Genomic DNA, 19,380 nt, shown 5'->3' with positions numbered 1-19,380 from the left:
ATGACTTATCACAATAATATAACAGTTTTTTCCTATAAGATAAACATTAAAAATTTTTCTTTTCTTTTTAAAAAAATTTTTCATTATGCCTAGTTCCTGGTGAATAACTCCAAGGTACTGTTGATAGGAGTATGAATCTATGCTATCTTGCTTGGGGTCAATTTAACACTGTCAAAATAAAAAATGCAAATGCTGAAAGCAGCAAGATGCAGAGTTATTAACAGTATGATAAATTTTTAAAATGCACAGATACCCTAGCAAAAACCTATAAATAGAGTTTACTATTGGGGATACAGAACACTTTATATTATATAATTAATTTTGGATAAGAAAACTTTAAAGAATATAAAAATTATAAAGCTGGTAAAAGCATAAATATTTTCTGTAAGTAATAATTATAAAGTATTAACACTAGATAGATATCTCTGGAGAAGATGACTAGGGTCTTTTATTTTCATTTTATTTTTTTCTATACTGCATAACTATTTTTAACAACAAAAATATATTGTTACTGATCAACACTACGGACTACTCTTTTTCCTTTCCATATTTTTCTTAACAAAAAAACATTAAATTTTACTTTTTAGAAAACAATTGTTTGACTATTGGTTTCTCACTCTTTACTAAAGGGTTTGTTAACAGTAAATGCAGAGTTATCACTATACAAATTCTTTCTCTTCCTTCCATAAATAGCTCATTGTATAATTCCACTGTTGTATACTTTATAAAGAACAAGTTTCAAAAATGACCCTTTAAGACAGGAGTCTTGGCTTGGGTATCTGTGGATTTTAAAAATGGTGAGGAATACAATCATTACCAGTACATTTGGGTGTCAATGCCTTAATTAGTGTTAATGCACTGGCACTGTTTCCCATTATAACTTTTGCACCAACCGTGTAAATGTCAACATAGAGAACAAGACAAAATATGTTTTAATATTATTATGAAAATTATTTTCTCTTGATGGACCTCTTTGAAAGAATGTCAAGTGACCCCTCAGAGTCCTCAGACCTGCTGATACAACTGAATTTATTTACATTCATGCAAAATCAGTGGCTAATGTGCCTCTCTACAATGCGATATTATATCAATAATTATATTATATCAATGTAACCCTTTTCTTTTTGATTCATCTTTTTCTTTTATTAGGACAGCATGCCCAAGGAGAATTTGGATTTAAATGTATAAGACACTTGCAAAAAGGTTTCTCTATTATTTAAAAGGAAAAAACATTTGGAAGAAGAAAATGACAATTCTTACAGGAAGGTAAGGTGCCAAAGCTCCACAGGATTCTGCCACAAGCAGTCGTCTTTCTGGGTATTTGTGATTAATCTAGAGAAAAAGCACATCAAGCATAAACAACATACTCTCTCTTCCTCCAACAGAGCATTATTTTTCACCATAAATCCTGTTAAAAATACAATAAAACTTTTCTTTTCCACTCTGGGAATCCCTGTGTATACCTGGATCAGGAATAAGAGAATCAGAGAAAGACTAAAAAATGAGGTCACAGGTGTTATCTGTTAAAGAAAAAAACGATAAAGCAAAGGTGAAAATTTGCCAAGGTGTCTACTTGTGGGCTTGCCAAAGATTAGGCTTTCCTTAGGATGGTGGGGACAACTTTCTCTTTCCCTACAAACATTGGTATATTTGGAAAACCCAGCTTCTAAATAATATAGATACTAGAGGCCTAGTGCACAGATTCGTGCACCAATGGGGTCCCTTGGCCTTGGCCTGTGCTCTCTTGCAATCCAGGATCCCTTGGGGGATGTTGGACTGCCTGTTTTGGTCCGATCCCTGCAGGCCAGGCCGAGGGACCCCAGTGTTGCATGAATCTGTGCACTGAGCCTCTAGTATGCACATAAGATCATTGGTTAATCTCTTCCTGCCCTCCCCTCTCCTCTTTTCCTTTATTGTGGTGGTAGTTGTACAATTCTGTGAATATACTAAAATCCACTGAATTGTACATGTAGAATGGGTAAATTATACAGCATATGAATTGTACTTAAAAACTTAAACTTAAAAAGTGAAAACTTAAAAAGTGAAAAATTGCTGAGGCAGAAGAGGCTTCCGTCACTACCACTGCGCCCACCAGCCATGAGCCCAGCTTCTGGCTAAGCAGCACTGACCCTGTGGGAGCACACTGACCACCAGGGGGAGGTTCCTGTGTTGAGTGTCTGCCCCCTGTGGTCAGTGCGCATTATAGTGACCGGTCATCCCACTGTTTGGTTGATTTGCATATTAGCCTTTTATTATATAGGATATCTTATCCTATCTAATAAAGACGAAATATGCTAATTGACTCTCACACCCTCACAAAGATGGTGGTGCTCATAGCAGAAGAGGTGTGATGGGTGCGTCGCTTTCCCCTGATCGCTGGGTCGCTTCCCACTCCTGAGGGCTCCCAGACTTGAGAGGGGGCAGGCCAGAATGAGGGATCCTCTCCCCTTCCAGTGCATGAATTTTCATGCATTGGGCCTCTAGTAACACTACAAAACACTATACCATTGATTTGTTTAGCCTTATCTTTTTTTTTTTTTTTTTTAATATATTTTATTGATTTTTTACAGAGAGGAAGGGAGAGAGATAGAGAGCTAGAAACGTCAATGAGAGAGAAACATCGACCGGCTGCCTCTTGTACACCCCCCACCGGGGATGTGCCCGCAACCAAAGTACATGCTCTTGACCGGAATCGAACCCGGGACCTTTCAGTCCGCAGACCGACGCTCTACCACTGAGCCAAACCGGTTTCGGCTGTTTACCCTTATCTTTATCACAACAATGTCTTTGTGTTTATTTCCCCATTGTATCCAAAAGCACTACAACAGTACCCGGCCCTGGAACTAGTCTTTCTTAAATATTTGGTGGGAGAATGAATACTCCAAAGCACACTATTATTATTTTAAAATATATTTTCATTGATTTTGGAGAGGAAGGGCGAGGGAGAGATAGAAACATCAGCGATGAGAGAGAACCATTGATTGGCTGCCTCCTGCATGCCCCCTACTGGGGATCAAGCCCACTACCAGGGCATGTGCCCTTGACCAGAATTGAACCTGGGACCTTTTAAGCAGCAGGCTGATGCCCTAGCCACTAAGCCAAATCTCCTTGGGCAAACCCAATAGATTTACCTGTTCCCAACACTGTGGTAAAAGTTCAGCTTCTACACGCGTTGGTCCAACATGACGTGCAAATGCCACACAACCCGTCAGTATCATTTGCCTGAAAATAACACAAATAAATAAAAACATTTTTCTTTAGAAAGTACAACTAGGACTAACGGTAAAAACAAGTCAGCTCTGAAATTCTCATGAAGTACAATATTTTGTATAATCAAAATAGACATTTCTAACAATGGACTAGACTCCATCAAGAATGAGTTCCTTAAGATGCGTGCCCCTACTAGTGGCCACACACCATCTGTGAGACATGTTGTGAAGGGCCCTCTATTGGTGTGAAGCTGAAACTCATAACCTTCTAAATTAACTTTCTGTATGTACATTCTGCGAGTATTCTAGTATGTTCAATGCTTCAGCCCCTACTGAACTTCAGTTTTTAGCCTCTAAAACTATCAGTGATTATCCAGCCCCCCCCCCTCCCACAATATTTCTATGATAAAGACTATGGATTCATATTAGTAAAATTGTACTTATCTAATCAGAATTTTTGGTACTACACCAAAGATAACCGGAAGATAGCTTCTAACATGGCTCCTGATGATGTCCATCTCCTGACATCCACATCTTTGTGTAATCCCAATTTCCTTGAGTTGCAGACTGTACTTAAGGATTTGCTTTTAATAGAAAGAACAATGGCAAAAGTGATGGATATGATTCCTGAGATTAGGTTACAAAAGTCTATGGTGTCCATCTGGTGTGTGTCTTAGTTGCCTTCTTACTGGCATGCTTTGATGAAGTATGCTGCCTTTTGGAGGCCTTTGTGGCAAGGAATTGAAGGCAGCCTTTCACCAAAAACCAGTGAGGAACTGAGACTCTCAGTCCAAAAATCCATGAGAAACCGAATCCTGCCAACAGCCAATCATGTGAGTGAGCTTAGAAGCAAATCCTGCCGAAATCAGTTTGGCTCAGTGGATAGAGTATCGGCCTGCAGACTGAAAGGTCCCAGGTTCGATTCTGGTCAAGGGCATGTACTTTGGTTGAAGGCACATCCCCAGTAGGGGGTGTGCAAGAGGCAGCTGATCGATGATTCTCTCTCATTGATGTTTCTAACTCTCTATCCCTCTCTCTTCCTCTCTGTAAAAAATCAATAAAATATATATTTTTTAAAGCAAATACTTCCCCAGTTAAGACTTGAGATGACTATATCTCCAGCCAATACCTTGATTACAGCTTTATAAGAGACCCTGAAGCAGAGAACCCAAATTAACTGATCTGCAAAGTTATATTATAAAAATGAGTTTATTTGAAACTACTTTCTTATGAGGTAATCTTTTTACAGAAAAATAGATAAATAACTTGAACTTAAAGAGTATAAAACTTTAAATAAGATTTTTCTCTTTAGAATGAAGTGCCATTTTAAAATAACTTTAAGTGAAGAATTGGCAGTTTTTTCACTTTTGATTATCTAAGACACCAAAACGTAAAAACTGATGGGATTTAAATAGATGTTTAAAGTATCCAACTTTTCAGAAAACCAAAATAGAATGTTTAATTCATATTAACTTTAAAATCAGCACATTGAGCCCAAACACTGCTCACTGCTGTTTCTCAAAAACATCAATTTAACACAGGAGAATGATTTTAAATTTCTATTTAGTTTAGCAAAAATAGCTATAACTCCAATGTTGAGGAAATTAATGACAGCATCTGGATAAAATGAAAGAACTGTTGAGCCAGTATATCTTCATTATATATTACAACTTCTTCTCACCACAACTTTATAATAACCTCATTCCCACTTATATTTATACTAGTGGCCCAGTGCATGGATTCATGCACATTGAAGGAAATTAATTAGAAAAAATATTTTAATACCCACATTCACCCTTTTTCTCTAATAGAAGTGTGCGACTCAACTTAGCCTTTTATAACTATAGAATAAACTTGCTTAATTAAGACCTGCTTTCTGATTTAGCTAAACTTTTTCCAGCCCAGTGAAGCACCCCAACTTCTCTTTCAGGTAATTGTCAAAAACACAGCAATAAATATCAACACAAACAGATTATTATCGTAGATCTTGCAGGGAGAAAAAAAATATTTAACTGCACCAGTGTTTGACTATATACTGTGCAGTGAGAAAATCTGAAGTCCTTTTCAGGTTTTCTCAATCCACAGAAATTTCTTACTTCCTTTTTCATCATTTTTTCTCATCATTTCTTACTTCTTTTCAATTGGGTCAAATTTCTAAACTTCCTAAATCTCCATTTTCTGGCTAATGAAAATAGGAATCTACTGAGTATCCTATCTACCCACTCTAGGACTTCTGTGAGGATCAAATGAGATGAGGCACGGGAAAATGCTTCACAAAAGTTGGTTCAAGAGTGAAATATTTGCACCTGGTTAAAAGCAAGTATGTTCCTGGGCTGAAGAATTTCCAAGAAGTCGCTACGGTGAGGAAGTTGGGCATTACTATGTGACGTCATTACCCAGCACCCACAATGACTATTTCTGGGCTGGACTGTGGTCCGCATTTTGAGGACTCCTCAGGGAGTTTTGGCAGTATTGGTTGCAATTTGGTGAGGTGTCGCTCTGAGGCAGTGGCGGGGTCTGTGTTCTACTTGGGAGAAGCTGAGTGTTAGTTAGTGGGCACCAGGTCTGTAGTGCCATTAATTATTAAATGGCCTGGTGCTAGGGAGAGGAAGCTGGGCATTGCTACATGATGTCATTACCCAGTGCCCACAGCCAGTTTCCGGGCTGGGCTGGGCTGTGGGCCTCATTTTGCGCCATGGGGTCTCTGTCAGCTATGATTTGGTGGGCTGTTGCCCCAGGATAGGATGGTGGCAGGGCCTGTGTCCCACTTGGAGAAGCCAAGTGTTGCTTTGTGGGCATCAAGTTTACGGTGCCATTTCTTTGTAAATGGCCTGTGTGCATCATGGTAGCTCCTGTATTGTCTGGCCCCTGGAGGTCAGTGTGTATCATAGTGACTAGTTGGACGGTTGGAGGGATACTTAACATATTAACTTGTTATATGTATATAATATTTATATATATATATAATATATATATTCATTGTCTTCTATGCCGATTTCTCAACTTTGCTTTTTATTTCCTTCTAGTTTAGGAAGGCAAATAAAATGAACAAAAGGAAAATGGAAAAAAATTACCAGGCTTTACACACAGTACTTGAGCTGCCTGTTCCCCAATGAAAATTTTCTAATACCCAATAATTGTTCTTTCTCCCCACTAGTGTCTTAAAATAACACATAGGTTCCATAATTGTTTGGTAATTATAATAAATAATCTTTGGTGAAATGTAAGCGTTTCGAACACTTGTAAGAAGTATACATGACTTTAAATTCTGAGGCACCATCATTATACTAGAGATGGACAAACTTGTTGAAAAAATGTTAAGGCCCTAAAAATAAACTTCTTAGCACAGTGAAAATTCAGAATTCTAAAAGTTAATATAGTTTTGAAATATAGCTGAGAATAAAAGGTCAGATGGCTTACAGATTATTAACAGCATTAGAAACAATCTCCTGTGATGGCAAAAATAAATGCTGTTCCTACTTGTGGAAATCATAGGACAGAGATTGTTTGCCTAGTTTTTGACAAAGCTAAAAATGTGGTGTCAATTATGGATGCTATAAAGAATTGGCCCAGCCGAAACCGGTTTAGCTCAGTGGATAGAGCGTCGGCCTGCGGACTGAAAGGTCCCAGGTTCGATTCTGGTCAAGGGCATGTCCCTTGGTTGCAGGCACATCCCCAGTGGGGTGTGCAAGAGGCAGCTGATCGATGATTTCTCTCATCGATTCTTCTAACTCTCTATCCCTCTCTCTTCCTCTCTGTAAAAATCAATAAAATATATTTTTAAAAAATTGGCCCAAAGAACCATTATTGAGTATAAAATTAAGTTTTTCTTAGGATCTGATCAAAGATGCCTGAGATTTGTTAAGTAAGGGACAACTGTCAAATATATTATGCTAACTTAAAAATGTTGCTTTTTAACTTTCTTATTTGCATTATATGTAGTTAATTAGACTATTTTAATAAATAATTGTTTTTCTGTAAGGTGAAAGATTAAAATGTGGACATTGGTGCCTAATTCCTAACATATCTCAACCAAGGTACTTTTGGCCACCAGGTGGCAGTTATTAGCTTTATATGCAAAGTATGAAAATGGACTATAGATTTAGAGGCTTTGCCCTTACAAATCTAAAAATGACAATGTAATAAATTATATTTAATTATTAAGTTACCAAGATAGGAAGTAATATTCTTCAAGGAGAAAATATAATATTAATTTGCCCATACAGCACCATCAAATTGTCCTTAAAAAATTTTCAGTTTGCAGTGAATGATACAGACAGTGATTTAATTTCCTTTATTTCTATTTGACTAGCATGTGAGGAATGCTGGATAGATTAATCCTGGCTGGATTCTACAAAGGATATGTTTTTCTACTTGTTCATACATATTTTGGAAAGAATGGGAAAGAGATACATACTTATAAAACCCTGGCCAGTGTTGCTCAGTTGGTTGGAACATCATCCTGCACACCAAAAGGTCACATTTGATTCTGGTCAGGTTACTAACTAGGTTGTGGGTTCAGACCCTGATTATGGAACAAACCAGAAGCAACTGAGCGATGTTTCCCTCTCACATCGATATCTGTCTCTGTCCTTTTTTTCTCTTGAAAATCAATAAACATATACTCTGGTGAGGATTAAAGTATGAGCAAAATCCTTTCAAAATTAAAGTAGGAAAGTATAAAATAGAAAAACACTTGCCAAATTTTATCCAACTGGTGCTTGGCTTACTTACCCCCTCATTAGGATGTTCTGTTCACATTCACACTTAGTACTTAAAGGTTTTACTTTCTGAGGTAGATATCTACCTAGTTACTTGATCAAGTCCCATTCCCCTTTCTTCTGAAAAGTCATCTTGATGTGTGTCTCTGCCCCTCACCACATTCAAGTATAACTAATTTCTCTGCTACATTCCTGCTTGAGGGCATCTGACTCATGACTAACAAAACCAAAACAAAACACTGTTATCACTTTAACCACACAGTTATTTGTTTACAGAGAGCCTAATGATTCATATATTAGATATTTTATTTTTTGTAAAGCGCAAGTAGTAAGAGGCATGGAGTGACTATTTAGGCATTCTTAGAATTCAAATGTGAAAGATAAAGGCAAATAAACATTTGAAGTAGAAGTCCAAAGGTAAGTAACACAAAAGTGTACAAATTCAATATGAATAATTGGAATGACAAGAGTGAAAACTCTGAAAAGCATTGTGAATAGAGTCAGTGTTTCCTCCATTTTTTAAAATAGAAAAAAGGCATTTAGATTAAAAAGCTAATTTTGATACCAAATTAATATGTCAACATCTTATTTATATCCAAAACAAGTTGTCATACTGACCTTTGCTCATCATCTGGCCTCTTGATCAAATTGAAAAGTATGTGGAGAAGCTGATCTCTCTCTTTAGGCTCAGGATGCAGGCATGCTGTACACAGTATGAGGGGGATCAACTCCTAAAGGACATGAAGGTGCAAAAAGTCGAAGTGAAAATGCAGTGCAGAATATTCTTTCTTTTCTCCAGAGTATTCTTAAATGGAAATTTAAAGTGGACTAAACATCAATATACAAAAGAGAAAATTTCAATTTTGTAAGGTTAATATTCAACACACATTTATGTGTTGGTTGTGCAGAAGGTGCTGATCACAATGTAATTAAGTTTCTCAAGATTCAACTAACCTTGTTTTCTTATCCTGTACTCTTCCCAAAGGTCTACTACTAGATAACATTCCATCTTACTAGAATCTGATAAAGCCATTTTAAATTTGAAAGTATTTTTAAACAAAACTTGCAAAAGTTAACTATATTTTAAAACTTAAGAAGATAACAGAAAATAAAGACAACTCTTCCCACTTACACAAGTATAATATAATATCTTGATATTACATATAACTCATCATTTTGTATCCCTAGCACCAAACTGGTAGCTAATTGAAAAGAAAAAGAGACCATTTCTACAGTTATTGAATACTCTCAATACTACTACAGAGAGTATCAGTAGAAATGTTTTATGTTAAAATAAAAATTTTAAATAATTTTTTTGTAGCACATGCAATATGGCAGAGGTAAATTCAATATTTTATAGCTAAGTAATATACAAAGGTTTCTCCTCTCCAAGTAAATATTTGAAAATTAAAGTTATTTCATATTTTAATTAAAATAAACTTCTAATTTGTATTCAAAAGATATTGTTTCTCATTTTGGAAGGAATTTTCAAATATAATGAGAATAAAAGCCAAAAAGTGATAAAATATTTTGAAGAGAAAACCTCTAAGTTATAAAAACTATATTCTACAAATTTTTAAGAAATCAATATGATATAATGATTACTACTCCCACTTCTCTTTCCCATATGTCTCCCTTTCCACCAGAATATTAGCAGACTTAAAATGGGAATTGATCACTGTAATAATGCATGATACCCTCAAGAAAAGTTTACACTTTAGGAGAAGGATCTTCCCATTTTGGAGATGCTCCTTTAGAAACAGATGATATGGCCCAACCAGTGTGGCCCAGTGGTTGAGCATTGAACTATGAACCAGGAGGTCACAGTTTGATCCCTGGTCAGGGCACATGCCCGAGTTGTGCGCTCAATTCCCAGTGCGGGGCATGCAGAAAGCAGCCAATCAACGATTCTCTCTCATCACTGATGTTTCTATCTCTGCCTCTCCCTTCCTCTCTGAAATCAATGAAAATAAATTTTTTTTTTGGTGTAGACTGAAACTTAAAGTTATGACTAGAAGTCCTTTTCCATTGTTTCTAAAGTCTTTTTATATATTACTAGAGGCCTGGTATATAACATTTGTGCACTGGGGGGTGGAAGGGGAGAGGGTCCCTCAGCCCGGCCTGCGTCCTCTCAGTCTGGAAACCTCACGATCAATTGCCCCAAAGAATTAGGCCCTGACCACCCGCCACAGCACCACCATGTTATAGCCTGGGCCTCCCTCTTTGGGGCGATCAATCACACCCCGCAGAGGGAGGTCCCACCCGCCTGCGGCAGCCCGCTGTTCGGTGGCCTGGGCCTCTCTCTTTGGGGCGATTGTGGAGTCCCCCAACTGATTGCCCTGCTGGCCGGTGGCCTGGGCCTTCCTTAGCAGGGTGATCATGAGGCGATAGCCAGATCCCCAACCAATCACATCACACCCGCCTTGGCTGGCCTGGCACCAGTGGGTGTCATAGTATGGTCAGCTGGAAGGTTGTCTGGATGGTCATTGTGCTGTTCAGTCGATTACATATTGTGTTTTTATTATTATAGACTAGAGGCCTGGTGCATGACATTTGTACCCTGGGGTTGGGGGAGGTCCCTCAGCCTGGCCTGTGCCCTATTGCAGTCCTTAGTACTGCCACGGAGGCAGGAGAGGTTTCTGCCACCACTGCTGTACTCGCCAGCTGTGAGCCCGTCTTCTGGCTGAGCAGTTCTCTCCCTGTGAGAGTGCACTGACAACCACAGGGCAGCGCTGAGCGTCTGCCCCCTGGTGGTCAGTGCGCATCATAGTGATTCGTCATTCCACCATTCAGTTGATTTGCATATTAAAAATTATAATTATTTGGTATAAATTTTAAATTGAAGGTACAAAGATATAGATAAGAAAAGCTAAGAATCAATCTAAGAAGTTAAAGAATTTATTCTGTCATTTTCTATTTATCATGCATGTATGTTTTAGATTAGTGAGTAATTGAAAAGCCAAATAAATAATTGAAAAAAATAATTTTGCACTGAGAATGGAAAAGTATATATATATATATGGATTCTACAATGTGAAGTAATGTTTTCATCAGAGGTTTAATATGATGCTTGATGGAGTAGCCATGATTTTGAATGAGAAAAGAAACAACCTTTTATAAAATATTAGGGTAGGAGACCACTAATTCACAAAGCTATGCTAATCTTTAGAGTATTCTATTTAGGCTGCTAGTAGCCAATGATACTAATGAGAGAACTAAGACATTGCATCATCAGCATATCCCACTGAGAGTAGACACTTAAGGATGAAAAAGTAGTTATTCTAGAAAGTACTAACGAAAGGATAAAATATTTTAACACCTAAAAATCAAGCAAGCCTCTAAAAAATTTTATTTGTCCTTTCTCTCATCTGATTTGTCTCTCCTGAGGGTTTTCTTGCTTCTTCTTAACTCTTCTTCCTACTTTCCTATTATTTCCACATATAGAGTAGGGGAAAGTAGGTTTACAGCTGTGAGTATGTAAAACAGAGTTCATTCCTTTCTTAAAAAATATATATTTTTTTTTATTTACTTCAGAGGAAGGGAGAGGGAGAGAGAGAGTAACATCAATGATGAGAATCATTGTACCCTGATTTACAATTTCTATTTGTATCACTCCTGAAATAATCTGTAAGTACGTATCTGCTGTGAAGTATAGTCTCATATTTACTGATTGTGAATTCATCTTTTTCAAGCATTTGTATTTTCCATTTTCACACTATTCATAAATTTATACATTTGAATCAATATTCTCCCTTTGGTATTACCTCTCCAATTGAAGAAGTGTAGTGGTTTTAAAAATTTTTTTCCTTATAATTATGAATAAAAGATTTAAAAAGTGATAGATGAATTTCCTTCATGAGAAAAGGTGATAGTGGTTTAAAAAACATCTAAATGATTAACTATAAAAGAAATGTATTGAGAATACAGCAATGTTAGATATTATATATAAAGGGTGAGAATTTTTCACATGAAAAGATCCTTAAACATATTTGATTTAAGGGTACATGTTAATAAAAGCCATAGTAAAAACAAAAACAAAAATCCCTGGCTTTGGTATTTTCCCTTGACACAAAATGTTGCTGTGTCCATTATTTCAAGGCAACAGGAATCTTAAATATTTTAAAACATGCTTTAGCACTTGATATTACTCAATAAAAGTGTACTAAAGTGAAAAATAAAATTAATCCCTGACTGATTATTAGAGAGGAAATCAGTGTAGTAATCATGTAGAGGTATTATAACACTTTATTACCATTTAGAAAAGATAATTCTAAGACTTTTAAAATTCATTAATCTAAAAAGTTTAGTAATTTGTACTTTACTCAGGGAAATTACTTCTGCTTTAACTATTTTGAGTTTTACAATTTTAATGACAAAGCTAGTTCTCTTTATGAATAATCTTCCACACCTTAAAACTTAGATTACCCATGGAATTTTATACAGATTAAGTAAAAAAGGCTTCAAGCATTTTAATTCTTATTTCGGTTTCACAAGTAAAACAAATTAACTTCTAATGATAATAGATAGTTTTAGAGATAGTAAATGTCATTAGATTTGATTTCATGCATATTTTTACTCAGCTTTCTTAGTCTTAGAAAGATTAATGCATGTTCAGACTATAGAGTCAGAAGAAAACAAAGAATCTTCAAGGAACTACAACAATGTAATCAGATGCTGAGGGAGAAATAAAGTAGGAAATGAGATCAAGCAAAATGTAATATTAAAAAAAACACACACAAGGAAATGTTAATAAGATAAAGACTCCAAGGTCTGAAAGGAATAAACCATAAAAGGAAATACTATATTTAGCTACGATGCCAAGGAGAAAAATTTTGAGTATTACAGTCAAGAAGCAACATTCCACAGTTCTAGAAGAGGAATACAATAATCCAATGAATTATGGTTCACTGTTCTACTAAAATTATTTCCTACAACTCAAGCTTCAGTTAAAAATTTTAGATAGCTGTTATTTAAAAAATTTCGATATATTCTTTGGGTAAGAATTAAGCAATAATAAATTATAATTTAAAATCAAATACTGATGTTCTGGGCTGCAAACATTGCACAGCTCCTCCACTGCCTGGAGGCAGATGCCTTAGGACAGAGGGAGGTAGAGCAGGTCACTGAACAATGGGTCGGTTAGTTTGGAGGCAGGCAGCGGGTCATGCTCCAGCCAAGCGTGCCCAGGCGTTTCACCTGTGCCCTGAGCTCCTTGGAAACGGCTAAAATAGCTTTTGTAACCTTTGTGTTGCCATTGTAACTGTCCTAACTCCCTCTGGTTGTTTCCGAGTATAAGTTTGCTATAACACCTATGGTCTGCGCTGCAGTTCGGCCTTTACTGCAGTAGAGTGCTGCAACTGCAGTCACTGGCCAGTTTATTAAAGGCTCATAATTTTTTTTCTCTGTCTCTGGTGGTCGTCTCTTGCGGGTTACCTCATAACACTGACTTAGATTTTCAGTTGAAACTTGTCAGATTGTTTGTGTACAGAAAAAATAAAGAACACAGAAAAGACTCACCTTTGGAAAAGTTCTACACTTTAATGGCTGCTAAAACATCTATACTTAGAATAATTAATATCTAGAATTCCTAGGACTCAACCATTAGAAGGCCTAAGTGAAATACTTAGATGACTTTAAAGCTGATACTGCTTAAAAAGCATGTGATTTACTTCTAAAATTCACACACACACACACACACACACACACACACACACACGCAAGACAGGTAAGATGGACCAAGCTTATCCATTTTATAACTATTGGCTTTCTCAAAACACTGCTATTTAACATTGAATTGGAAGTCCACACCAATTAAACAAGAGTTTTTGGAAAGGAGAAAGTACAACTATCTCTATTTGCAGATAACATGATTCTATATATGGAAAATCTCAGACTCCCCAAAAAAGAACCTACTATAGTTAATAAATTCATTAAAGTTGCAAGTCAACATATGATTATCAATTTTGTTTCTATATATCAGCAATAAGCAAGGTGAAAAGGAAGTTAAGAAAACAATTCCATTTATAATAGCATGAAAAAGAATAAAATACCTAGAATTGAATTTTACTAAGTGAAAATCTTGTGTGCTGATGCTCGGCCAGTGTGCATTGACCTCTGAAGAAGGTCACAGTTCAATCCCAATCAGGGCACATGCCAATGTTGTGGGCTCCATCCCCAGTAGGGGTTGTGCAGGAGGCAGCTGATCCATGATTCTCTCTTATCATCGATGTTTCTATTTCTCTTTCCCTCTCTCTGAAATAAATAAAATATATATAAAAAACTTGTGCACTGAAAACTACAAAATGTTGCAAAAAGTAATTAAAGACATAAAAAAGCGGGGGAAAAATACCATGTTCACTTAATGTTGTTAGAATGGCCATACTCCCAAAGTGGTCTACAGATTTAGTACAATCCACATAGAAATTCCAGTGACCATTACTGCAGAAATAAAAGCCGAGTATCAAATTCAGGTGGAACTGCAAGGGGCCTTAAATTACTTAACAATATTGAAAAAGAAAACAAAGTTGGAGGACTCATACCTCCCAATTTCACAACTTACCACAAAACTATCTATCTATCTATCTAGTTATCTATCTATAGAAAAGCCTAATATGTAAAGTGTTTCCTCGGAGTTTGACCCACTGGGAGTTCGATTGCTTGCTATGACATGCACTGACCAACAGGGTGCAGCGCAGAATGAAGGGAAACCCTGGCAGGTGGCCAGCAGCCACCAGGGACCTTCCCTGTGCATGAATTTCATGCACTGGGCCTCTAATGGTAAATAAAAATGTAGTATAGGCATAAGAATAAACTTAAAGACCAATGGAACAGAACAGTCCAAAAATAAATGCAAAGATGTACAGCCAACTGACTTTTGTCAAAGGTGTCATGAGCATTAAATAGGGAAACAATTTTCTCTTCAATGAATGATGTGGGATAACTGAATAATGTAAGAAAAGAATAAAGTTGAACCATCTGCCTTATTCATTTACAAAAAAATAACTCAAAATGGATCAATGATCTAAATATGAGAGCTAAAACTATAAAACTATGAGAAGAAAACATAAAATCAGGTAAATATTCTTAACCTCAGATATGGCAACAAATTCTTAGACTTGATACCAAAAAAGAATGTGAAAGACATCCTATAGGATGGCAGAAAGTATTTGCAAATCATATATGTGATATGGACTTAATATCAAAAATTGTAAAAAAAAAAAAAAAATCTTACAACTCCAAAACAAAGACAATCCAATTTAAAAAATGGGCAAAAAACTGGTAAGAATATATCAGAAACTCATAAAATTTATTGCATGTGGGATGGTGTCACAGGGATAGAAGAAAAGTTTTTGTTGTATATCTTTATTATATTTAAATAATGTTAAACCATGTGAACATATAACTTAGTTAAAACTTAAAACAAAACAGGTTTAATTAGCTAGGATATTACTATGACAATCAGTTTACTAAAGGATATTTTATTTGAATTTACATACCAATAAAGAGGCTTATACTGATAAGAAAATATAAAACTTGAGAAAATTTTAGAAATCAAAATTTTAATCTATCAATCACAAAATCTTTTTGAAAATATAGATTTAAAGAACTAAGGTAAAAGATTAATAAAAGCAATCCAATATCAAAGGATAAAGTGAAATAAAATTTTTGTCCTTTGATGCCCTGGCATTGGCTTCAAAGCAAATCAAATTATACTTCATTATTTACCAATTTAATTTTGAGAGACTAAAACTTTAGTATACTATAAATGGTAAATTTTCTGATACAATAGAATGAGGTACAAATAATTCAATAACAAAGATAAATGATCAATTTGTCATGAAATTATAAGTACATGTTTTTTAAATACAGAAAACTCAAAATCAATCATAAAAGTAAACATTATACCACAAATAAAATGTTTGTACATGTGTAAGTGCACATATATTTTATATATATTAATATTTATATATATCTGATTACTGATGATGCAAGTTCATAAATACTTCATGCAGTACAATCAGGTTTTAGGGATAAAGTATTTTTACGATAAAAAAGGAAAATATTAAAATAAAAAAGCTTATACTGCATCTCATAACAATTAGGTTTCTGTGATATTTTAAAGATTACATTAAAAAAAAACACGGAAAAAGGATGCAAACATTAATGCATTGCATGGATTATATTACAAGCTGAAAAAGGAAAAGCTCAAACAGCATTTTGACAGGCAGAACTGCAAATCAATCTGAAATTGGACACTGATCCTTCAAGACATAGAAAATCTTCCATGCTTATTAATATCTCATGACTATAAGTAAAATAAAACCATCAGCAAGAAAAGCCATTTATGTTTTTTAAATGAAAAATACCTATAAAAATAAAAAATTTTTAAAGCTCTACAGATAACTTTTCTTGAGGATCAGTATAAATTTCTTGTGCTGAACAGATAAAGATAAGCTCTATATGGGTTTTGCCAATGCATTGTGTATCTATCATACTGTAGGTCCCAGGAATTATGATTTAAATCAGCGGTAAACATTAAGAAGACAACAGAAGAAACTTATATTGTACATTCTAAAATATTTCCTAACCCTTTTTTAATTAAGTATTTTAGAAAGTGGACATTGATTTAATAAATTTATTAATTCAAATAAATAAATTTGTTTGCAAATAAATCATTTACTGTCATTTAAATGAGGTTATAAATAGCTTTTCATGGCTAAATATAACTGTAAAGATAACTTTCTACAGTACTTATGGCTCATAGCATAGCCTATGCATACTAAAATATACTTCCTACTGTATTTTGGATATTTAAAGCATTTGTCAATAACAGGTTAGCTATAATAAAAACACAATATTATAACTATCCTATATCATCGTAAGACAAGTGTGGTTATTATCAAACAAAGACAATAAATGGGTTACTATAAGTACATTTAAAAAAAGAGATACATTTTCAGTCTCTGTTAATTTTCAGTACTGAGTGTCTATTTTTGTAAACATACCAAGCAATCATATCAATAGCACAGATATATTAGTTAACTGGTAATATAAAAAATGAACAGCTTTCACGGCACATAAATGGACCTACAGTAATAGTTAGTGTTGCAGAAGCTAATGATGCTTTAAGCAAAATTGAAACAACATGAATACCATGCAGTTTTACTGAACTCACCTGACAGAGGTGTAAAACCATTCTCTAGGAGCAGAGATGCATGCACAAAAGTAAGAATATGATTGCAAGTAATAGACTTTAACAAAATAAAAACATAACACTAAACATCAAAATGACGAAGAATGGACAATATGATGAGATTACTAGGATGAAGTATTTTTATGTCTCACCTCTCTCTTGGCTAATAGCACGTTAGGAACAATGTGTGGCAGGCAGCGGCCCAGCATTAACATGACACTTTGCTCACTGTCTGCAATCCGAGACACCTAGAAAACCAAAAGAATTGATAAATGATGACATTGGAGAACTTCTTTGCATGCTGGTACTTGAAGTTCATGCTTTAAACTTTGCCACCTCTGCTCCAAACACACATCCAATATGATAACTTATGATGATGGTAAATAATAACAACTGTGTTCCCAAACAAGATAAACATGAACGGATCAAAAAGCAGTAAGAAGCAGGGATGAAGACAAAGATGCTTCAGTTCTGAGAACAAGCAGGGATAATAAAGGACTGGGGCAGCTTCTTTTGTTCTTAAAAAGATGCTACAAAGCTATCATCTTTGCCTAAGGAGACAGTTTGTATAATGAAGCTGCATGCAAGGGGAGGCCCAAGGAAGCTAACCCAGTCTTACAATAAGGATTGCTAGAATCGAATCCAACCCACGCTCTTTTGTATTCTCAATGACACTGTGGGACAGATGCCTAGGAGAAATCAAGTGGAATCAACCATAAAACAGCCTGAAAGGGAGGGGGAAATATAAAGATAGGAGAAGAAAACACCCTCTCCAGATGAGTCTACAATACCTATTACAAAGCACCTGAGGAAAACTAATCTGAAAGTTAGCAAACTCAGTGAAGACAATCATTAATGAAATAAAAATAATGGAGTAATCTAAAAATAACTAAAATATAAACAATATGTACAGTTACATTGGTTTTTTGAATTACACCAGAGAGGCACATAACCATATATTAGACACAACAAATTCAAAATAGATGGCAAAAAATTACTTTAACACTAAACAAAGCTTTAATCCAAAAAATAGAAATAGTCAACTACCTTCTTTATTTATTTATTTATTTTTAAAATATATTTTATTGATCTTTTACAGAGAGGAAGAGAGAGGGATAGAGTTAGAAACATTGATTAGCTGCCTCCTGCACACACACACTGGGGATGTGCCGGCAACCAAGGTACATGCCCTTGACCGGAATTGAACCTGGAACCTTTTAGTACGCAGGAAACCAAACTTGTTTCGGCTCAAGTACTTTCTTTAAAAGTTAAATATTTTAGAAACTATTTCTTATAGCATTATTTAAATAATAGATTTGCATTTGAAATAGTCTTATCACAGCTGTTTTTGAATGAGATGCTAAGAAAAATCCAAATGTTTTAAGACAGCTGCAAGAATATATGGTGCAGCCTTAGCTACTTTGGCTCAGTGGATAGAGCGTCGGTCTGTGGACTGAAGGGTCCTGGGTTCAATTCTTGTCAAGGGAACATGCACTTGGTCCCCAGTGGGGGTGTGTGTGTGTATGTGTGTGTGTGTGTGTGTGCAAGAGGCAGCCAATCAATGGTTCTTTCTCATCATTGATGTTTTTATCTCTCTATTCCTCTCCCATCTTCTCTGAAATCAATGAAAAATATATATTTAAAGAAAGAAAGAATATATGGTGCAAATTACCTCTGATCCTAAACGACTATCTGCTGACATTCGACAAAAAGAGAGTAGTGCTTGGTGGAAAGCAGGAGACAACTTCCTAGAAGAAAATATTGGATGAAAAGGAGACATTGTTACCACTGGTATTTAATGATAAAGTAACATGTTATAACTCCATTACTGGGTTAATCCTACCCTACACATGTTATATGAACTTCTCAGACACCAATAACTTGAAAGATACCTCACTGCAGAATTATCTAGGGGGCCAAGGGGAATCAGAAATAACTGCTGATATTAAAATAGTTTGATAGTATGTGAATGAACAGCCCGTAAATGCTAGTGGATAAAACCTGAGGTAGTATAGCAGGAGAAAATACCGTAAAATGAGAACTTTTTTCTCCCCAGTTCTCCATGGTCCCAGTAGGGTAAACAGTGGATAAAAGGTTCATCTGTGTGTGGCCAAGAGGAATTTAGGTTTTGCAGATTTATATGGTGACAACAATAAACCTTAATGTTAGAGAATAAAATAAGTAAAATTTAAGGTAAGGGAAGAAGAACCTCATTCAATATTCACGGTATAATTTAAAGTATTTTTTTTGTAATTGA

At 35.4% G+C, this 19,380-nt stretch overlaps 1 protein-coding gene across 2 annotated transcripts in view; it reads right to left on the bottom strand.

The window, feature by feature from the left end:
• The window catches only part of RELCH (RAB11 binding and LisH domain, coiled-coil and HEAT repeat containing), a 95,425-nt gene that overhangs the window by 38,402 nt on the left and 37,643 nt on the right, over positions 1 to 19,380 (bottom strand). For both annotated transcript variants that reach the window (XM_084888296.1, XM_084888297.1), the window contains exons 9-13: positions 18,796 to 18,871; positions 17,276 to 17,371; positions 8,549 to 8,661; positions 3,132 to 3,222; positions 1,261 to 1,332 (exon numbers count right to left, since the gene is read on the bottom strand). In XM_084888296.1, coding sequence (XP_084744422.1) covers positions 1,261 to 1,332; positions 3,132 to 3,222; positions 8,549 to 8,661; positions 17,276 to 17,371; positions 18,796 to 18,871 — 448 coding nt within the window. The remainder of the gene's footprint in view (positions 1 to 1,260; positions 1,333 to 3,131; positions 3,223 to 8,548; positions 8,662 to 17,275; positions 17,372 to 18,795; positions 18,872 to 19,380) is intronic.

Source organism: Pipistrellus hanaki (assembly GCF_964339955.1).
Source record: "Pipistrellus hanaki genome assembly, chromosome: 6".
In the NCBI taxonomy this organism is placed as follows: Eukaryota; Metazoa; Chordata; class Mammalia; order Chiroptera; family Vespertilionidae; genus Pipistrellus; species Pipistrellus hanaki.
This window is presented reverse-complemented; position numbering and strand designations above follow the sequence as displayed.